Genomic DNA, 8,035 nt, shown 5'->3' on the forward strand with positions numbered 1-8,035 from the left:
CTTTGCACATGTACAGTATTTATGTGAAGCATTCGTATAGTATATTTTTTATCTTTTTTTTTTTTAGTTTGTATAGGGTAAATATTTATATATAGTATACTTATAGTTAAAATCTGTCATTTCGTTGAAAAGAAAGCTCAACTTGAACTTGAACTTGAGCTGCCAAAACCCAGCCCCATTCCTAAATCTAGTATTTCACTTTGCAGATTTAATGCAATAAAATATATTAAATTACATAACGCGTGCATAAACTGAGACATATATGCTTCATCCAGACTCTGGCAATTATTGGAAGAGTTCTTCTAGTTATTCATATGTTAGAGGCGAGACCGCCTTGCTTATTTTTAAACTTTCGGTTTCGATATATTTTGTAATGGTCAGCCTATAAGAGAAGAATGATGTGTTACAACTAAAAATGAACCATCGCAGGAAATCTTGACACAGTTCTGGAGAAGTTTGGCTTAGACAACATCAAACTACTTTTGCGGTAAGTGGTGTAGAGGTTTTTCATCTGAGGCCGGACTGGAGGTGTTTCTTTCACCTTTAATTTCACCGTGTCATTATCCGTGGATTAAACACCGCTTTATGGAAACCTTTTCGGTGCACATGTAGCTTAATTATTCCTAAAAGTGTGGGTGACATGCATTCAAAATCGTTAAATGGAAATCGTTTCACTTGAAGCACACCGTGTTAATACTTTGGAGGTCTTTCGAGAGTCGCCTATGCGCTGGTGTTTCAGAGAAGACAGGGACTTCGCTTTTCTTGTAGCCTATACCGTTAAAAGCTTAGCCTATTTCATAAAGACCATCTAACATCAAAACTTTCAAAGAATTATATAGACAACCAAAAACGCCACATTAGTTATTTATGATGGTTTTTATTTTTTCAAATATATGTTTAAAATATAAAATTCATTAATATGAATTATTTAAATATTTTTCTTTAATATTTTTGAAATGTTTTTTTATATGGATCTTGATATTTAGAGTAGCCTATATTAGCTACGCTTGAGGGAAATAATTTTCCTTTGTCACCGAACCGTAACAAAGTTTTCGAGTAGAGAAAAGTGAGAAATTTTCTTAACTTCTAAATGTCATCGTTGCATTCATTTTTGTGCCGTTTTTGATTAAAAATTGCGGTGTAAGCAATAGCCATCAAGTAAAAGTGCACAATAAAATACAGTACACACAGTCCTCGCTGTATATAATCATAATTTTTAATCATCAGATTTTCAAACATGAATACACTCTTGAAAATAAAGGTGCTTCACGATGAGCCTTTTTTGTCTAAATGGTTCCATAAAGAACCTTTAACATCTGCAGAAACTTTCTGTTTCACAAAAGGTTCTTTGTGGCGAAAGAAAGTTCTTCAGATTATGAAAAGGTAAGAGATGAGCCTTTGGGGAACCAAAAATGGTTCTTTATGGCACCGCTGTGAAGAACCTTTTAAGCACCTTTATTTTTAAGAGCGTATGTTCTTAGAGTTACTCCATTTGACCTGAACAAAATGTGCCTTTTCATAAAAGTTCAAAAAGTGATTTTACACTAAGACACAAGGGTCTACTGGGGTCTTCTCTGTTTTATGGGTTTCTTATCAAATGGCAACAATTGTAGGTTATGTTAGTTACACCACACTGACTTCATAGAGCATCATGCACTTTCTCACAGACGTTCTCGAGTGTGTCCGTGCAAGAGCCATTCCACCTCTTGATGTTAGAACTCTTTGTTTCTTTAAACAGGCGGCACAGAATCGTTCATCTATGCTTTAGGAACATGGAGGAATGGTATGAGTGGGCCCTGATTCAGAATGGTCCAGCATAATGACACTGACCATGCAGATGCGCGACAGGGCCCATCCAAGCCGGCCGAGTCCCCTAAACCCTGTGCTGTCCCACCAACACACTTTCACCCCTTTCGGAACCAGCGGGAATGTGACCTCATCACCCAGGCTGTGGATTACTTGAACCACAGTGGATTTTACTGGGGTCCCTTGGAAGTAGATGAAGCTCACGCTCGACTAGCCAACCTTTCTCTAGGGACGTTCCTGATCCGGGACAGCATGCAAGCAAATGTTTTCTTCACTCTCAGCTATCAGGCTCGCGAGGGCCCGACCAGTGTGCGAGTGCTCCTGAAGGATGGAGGATTCTGTTTAGCGGGCAGTAAACATACTTTCTCTTGCCTTTTTGGCCTGCTTGGATACTATATTGCATCCCCAAAAAAGAGTCTGAGTATGCCGTATCGTGGAGAAGTGCCGCAGAGCCTGCAAGAACTGGCGAGAAGAGCCGTGGTACGGAGTTTCGGGAAAGACAGTATTCAACATCTGCCTGTGAGCAAGAAACTTAAAGAATTTCTGTGGTTGTACCCTTTTAGTATATGACTGTGTGTAGTTTATATGAAGATGTTACAGATGTCGCAGCTCCTTAACAAAGTACGATTTATTGGAACCATTATCTCAAAGTGCATTTCAGATGGTGGGGTCACATTAGAGGAAATCCAGCGAAATTTCATGGGGCAAAAAAAATGTCCTTTCATCGTTGTCAATAGTGGCATTTCTGCTCACACAGAAGTTACTTTAAAACCGTAAAGTAATTTTCTTTTAGGCAACGCGGCAAATTTGCACAAACTACCTGAACACAAACTTTAAGTTGGTTGTGCAACAAACTCCAGTCGTGCTGATTGTTTTGGAAATGACTGGATTTTGCTAAATTTCGCTGAGGAAACTGTGATCACGGTTATAGGATTCTGTGCTCTTCATTGACCCAACTAGAACATGTACTGTATTTATGTGTGTAGTGATTATTTGGACTATTCTACGATATTAACAATGCACTACAAAACATTTGTATTAAATTTTTTTTTAATGTGCAGTAAGATCAGCACAACACCACCACAGGCCTTCAAATGCTTTAAAGCAATCCCGCTGGTACTGGGCCAGTGCAGAGTTTGAATTTGTGTAAAATGAGTGGTTTAACAATTTAGTTTCGTTTTCATAGTATTGTTCTGGTTTTATATATATGAATGTAACTGACCACAAGGCAATGTGATGTTGTTATCAGTATGAATGTTTGAATAATTTTTTTGTATTGGTACATATACAGTATGTAGGTTATGTAATCTACAGTATGTATTATATGGCAACACATTCTGCTATGCAGAAATATGCATTTCACCTAGCGAGACAAGGGTTTTATTTGTTTAGGATTGCTTTTTATTATTAAAGATAAATTATTTGATATGATGTAAAGTTGATTTTACCATCATCTCTCTCCACTGAGGTTATAGAAATCACATCCTCATGGACAAAACAGGAAAACATTTGTTTTCCCTCCGTATCTTTCAGTTCCTTTTACAATTCTTTTACAGAATAAAACAGGAAGGCATGTTTTTTTCTTGCATTTCTCACAAAAAAGAAGGAAAATGTTTTTTGTGACATTTGTAAACTCCCTTAATAATCATTAAAAGCTGTCCCTCATCTCACAAAACTCCATTATAATCAACGACGCTCCTTACACTGCACAATGAAGCTCTTATTTTCAGTCGCAGCAGGTGCTTTATCCAAAGCAGAGTTATTTTAGTATTATTTAAGTATCTATATTTTAAGTTAGCTTTTATTTCTGTTTTTTAAAGTTTTAATTTAAGTTTATGTGATTTTGGCTTTGTATTTTGTAAGCTTTATTGTTTTTTCAGTTATTGTTTAGTAATTTTAGTACTTAAAGTTGTTCATCTACTACTTTTTGTATTGTATTACTATTACTACTATACTACTATTTACTACTAGTTATATTACATTATATGAGGAAGACCACAACAATTGTGCTTCATCCTAGAGAGAAAAGTACGAGAATGAGATCATATTTGTGTACATGTTATGAAATGTTCATCGTCTTGCACGGCTTCTTCAAACAAAATAACTGGTGTGCTCTGTTGTAACAAAAAGAAACAAATGTGTCACTTTATGAAATAACACTGCAGGACTGGTTCCACCAGAAACCTGTGATTTCCCAGAAATCATATGGCAGTTTTTACATCAAGGAAATCAGTCAGCACCTATGCTTTTATTCACCAACCGAGTGATAAATATTCTGGATTCCTGCACTTAAAATGTCATGTAATTTAACCAGACAGGTTTTCAAAGCCAACAGCAATTACATTAAACTAGAACCGACTGGTTTCTTTTTGCGGTCACTAAAGAATTGAATGTGCAACCAAACACTCTGAAATACTTTGCGGTACATTGTTCGCATTTTCATTTGACAAGCTGGATTGCTTTAGGCTGTGTGTATCTGTTACAGTGATTGCATCTTGTCAATGGCTGGAACTTCACCTTGGGGGTTTCTCAGAGCTAAGAATGTTACATCACATCATTTGCATAAACATCACAAACTATTTGTCTATAAAAATAAACTTCCAGCTATATGTTTACCGACAAGGTGATTAACTCAAACATTATAAACATATCGGATCAGTTTCACCCTTAGTGTTTTAAACCTGTCAAAGGGTTCAAACCTATCTTGGGCCCGCAGCTTTTCACGTTTAAATTCCCATTGTGAAACTTCAGTGGATTCTGGTGATTGTGTTTGGTTTTCACACACCTTGCTGAAACATATGTAAATAGTTTCTTGGACTGTTTTTTTGCTGGATGAGAGAGACAGAAAATCTCAATTAATCTTTCTAATTTTAGCTCCGTTTTGATAGCTAATGTTCTGGAAGAACTCTGGAAATTTAGAACCACTAAACTGTATCACCTAACACAAAAGGATTTCTTTATGTATTAGGAGATGAACACTGAGAATGTCTCTTTGTTTGATTTGACCCAGATGAGTCACGTTGAGAACAAATCTGCATTCTTTAAAAAACCAATAAGATGCCCTGTTTCGATAAGGTTACCTGATGCCCTCTGGTGGATAATATTATGGATGTTGTTAATATAAATGTGCTTTTTTCCCCGTCATGAAATATTCCCAATTATTATTAAAACCTGAATACACATTTCTCACCATTTCAGCAAAAAATAAATGAATAAATGAACGAATAAATAAACAAACAAAAATTTAATTATAAAAACAACAGATACAGAATTATTGTTTTGCACATTTTAACATGTTTTCCAGGAAACATGCAAGTATAAATCTTCAGTCAGCTGCTTTCAGGATAAAATATCCAGGCTTTGACGTTATGGTTGAGAAAACGATTGAACACTCAAAATTTTATCATGCCACACAGTAGTTTATTATTAAAGGAATAGCTACACAAAATTTTTAATTTGATAAACATTTACTCACCCTCCGGCCATTGAAGATGTAGTTTGTTTCTTCATCAGAACAGATTTGGAGACATTCAGCATTATATCACTTGCTCACAGGTGGATCCTCTGCAGTGAATGGGTGCCGTCAGCATGAGAGTCCAAACAGCTGATAAAAACATCACAATAATCTACACGACTCCAGTCATGTGTTTTTAATAAACAAATTCATCATTTGAAGATGTTTTCCAAAATGTATTTATTAAAATTCCCTGGAATCTGCATTAATCTGTTAATATTAAAACCGTTTAAAAAGTATGGACATGGTTTAAATATGGCTAGCTCTGAAACAAGCAATATTCAAGTTAAAATTTAAAGTCGTGACGTATTGTCAAGTATGGTGACCCATACTCGAAATTGGTGCTCTGCGTTTAACCCATCCAAGTGCACACACACACACCGTGAACACACACCCGGAGCAGTGGGCAGCCATGCTGCAGCGCCCGGGGAGCAGTTGGGGGTTCGGTGCCTTGCTCAAGGGCACCTCAGTCGTGGTATTGAGGGTGGAGAGAGCGCTGGACATTCCCTCCCCTCACCTACAATCCCTGCCGGCCGGGGGCTCGAACTCGCAACCTTTCGATTACGAGTCCGACTCTCTGACCATTAGGCCACGACTTCCCCCGATGTATGAGATTCAAACAAATTGGATTTATTGATGATAAATATATAAACCTGGTTAATGTTTAAGCTATTTAAAACACATACAGTTTATACTTTTACACAAATCTAATTCTTTCTTGTTTCATTTATGTATGACTGGCAAACATACAGTATACATTAAGATTTATATGCAATTAAAATACATCAATATTAAGCCTAAAAGTGTTTAGAGTTTATAGAGTTGTCTTCCTACTTGCCTTCCTATGTTCTACTTCCAAATGTTCTCTAGCCAAGTTATTTTTGCTCTTATGATTCCCTGCCTTAGTATCTTTGTGTCATTCTGATTGGTCCATCTGTAAAAATCTTCTTCTGTATTGTCTCTCGCCCATTCTCTCTCTCTCTCTCTCTCTCTCTCTCTCTGTTTAGCATGTCAAATTTGCAGCCATGGAGTCTATATGTGGATAATGATCTTAGTCATTCTCATGCAGAGAGAGAGAGAGACATTGTTCAGGTGAAAACAGTGTAAACTGCAATAGTGTAAAGAGATGGCAGCATAAGAAATGTGGGTTTGACACTGTCAGAAAAACGCTCTTCTCACTACCCACATCAATTAAAAAACAACTGACACTTTGCTAAGGTATACAAGTATGGAGGATTGTTGATAGAAGGTGGCAGTTCCAGAGAAATGTTTATTGACTTTTAAGCAAAACCATAAATTTGAGAGACAATACATTGTCAATCCCACTGACTGTGTGAATGTAGACAGGTATCCACATCGGCATAAAGTGAATATTGAGATGCAGCTCAAGACACGTGACTTACTGAAGACTCCAATAACAATTTTGAAGGCCTGCAAGTATTTGCAATACCTTGGCAAATATTAGAATACCTGCGACTCAGACTTGAGGCGAGTCATACTTTTACAGAATAAATATTGAGTTTTTACAGCCCACAAAAACTGTGCAACACAATAATCAGCTGCAACTTGGCTCATCTTTAAAAGACTAATGAAGAAAGGTACTGTACATTGAAAAACTTTGTAATTTTTACATAAAAAATACTGTACAATGCTACAGTAATGCAAAGTAAAATATTATCAAATGTATGGTTTTTGCAGGTAAAAACGATGAATTATCATATAATTTATGTTGAAAACAGTTTAGTTTATTGTCATTTTTATTGTCAGAATGTACGTTTTGTGTTAAATTATACATTGTTACAGTATTTTTTACTGTGTTTTTATTAAACCATAAATTTCACATGATATTTCTTACAGTGTAAAACAGAGTTTTTAAGACCAGAAACATCAAGACAGAGATCTCTTGATGTCCAGATCCAAAGCAAAAACTAGACTTATCAACTTAATTAAACTTTCTTTCTTTTTTCTTTTTTTTTTACAATACCAGCAACACTTGTGGAGTGGAGAAGTCAAAATAATCAGAAAGTGGAATAATATATGTTCGAAAGAATAATAATGGAAATGGAAAAATAATAAGGAAAGAATAATAATGTACAGTTTGCCAACGTGTTTTGGCACACAGGCTGAAAGGTAGTAGTGCGAGAAGTGCGCTTAAAAATGGATTTCCCTGATGAACACAAAATGAAAACAAAGACTTCTGGGGCCACCAAAGAGGACAGGAGCTGTGGAGGCTTCTTTCCCCTGTGTAATGTTATGAAAACATACTGTGCCAAAAACACAGGAAATAGACTGTGTCTGTTGTCTGAGGCCGTAAGCAGTGACCCAAATCCAGATCAAGACATCAAGTAAAAAGACCCAGACTAATGCCATGTTTATGTCATCTACTGAAGCCTAAGATCAAGACCACAAGGTCAATGTCAAAAGTCGATTCCCTGGGAAAACACCAAATGTCCAGTATACCCCTTTTCCCACTATGAGTACTTGACTTTGACTTTACAAGGGAGGGGTGGATATGTTATGTTATGTAATGAATTTAATACAATGCCTCTGGTGTACTTTGGTATATTGGTATATTGAATGCACTCTATATTGCATGGCAGAAGTGTATGCGTAACACAACAAATGTGGACTTTGTTGCAGATATCTGAGCAAAGACCCAGGACTTTGGGGAAAAACTGTCCCACTCAGAAATCCAAAGTAGGTTATAAAGTAACC

General features: G+C 36.4%; 1 protein-coding gene across 1 annotated transcript; it reads left to right on the forward strand.

The window, feature by feature from the left end:
* The first annotated feature begins 390 nt into the window (after positions 1-390).
* LOC306873398 (suppressor of cytokine signaling 1-like) lies at positions 391-3,232 on the forward strand. The gene is made up of 2 exons (XM_079422660.1): positions 391-487; positions 1,739-3,232. The coding sequence occupies exon 2, from the start codon at positions 1,807-1,809 to the stop codon at positions 2,374-2,376; it is 570 nt and encodes a 189-aa protein (XP_079278786.1). The 5' UTR covers positions 391-487; positions 1,739-1,806; the 3' UTR covers positions 2,377-3,232.
* The last annotated feature ends 4,803 nt before the right edge of the window (positions 3,233-8,035 follow it).

This window comes from Barbus barbus (genome assembly GCF_936440315.1).
Source record: "Barbus barbus genome assembly, chromosome: 8".
NCBI lineage: Eukaryota > Metazoa > Chordata > Actinopteri > Cypriniformes > Cyprinidae > Barbus > Barbus barbus.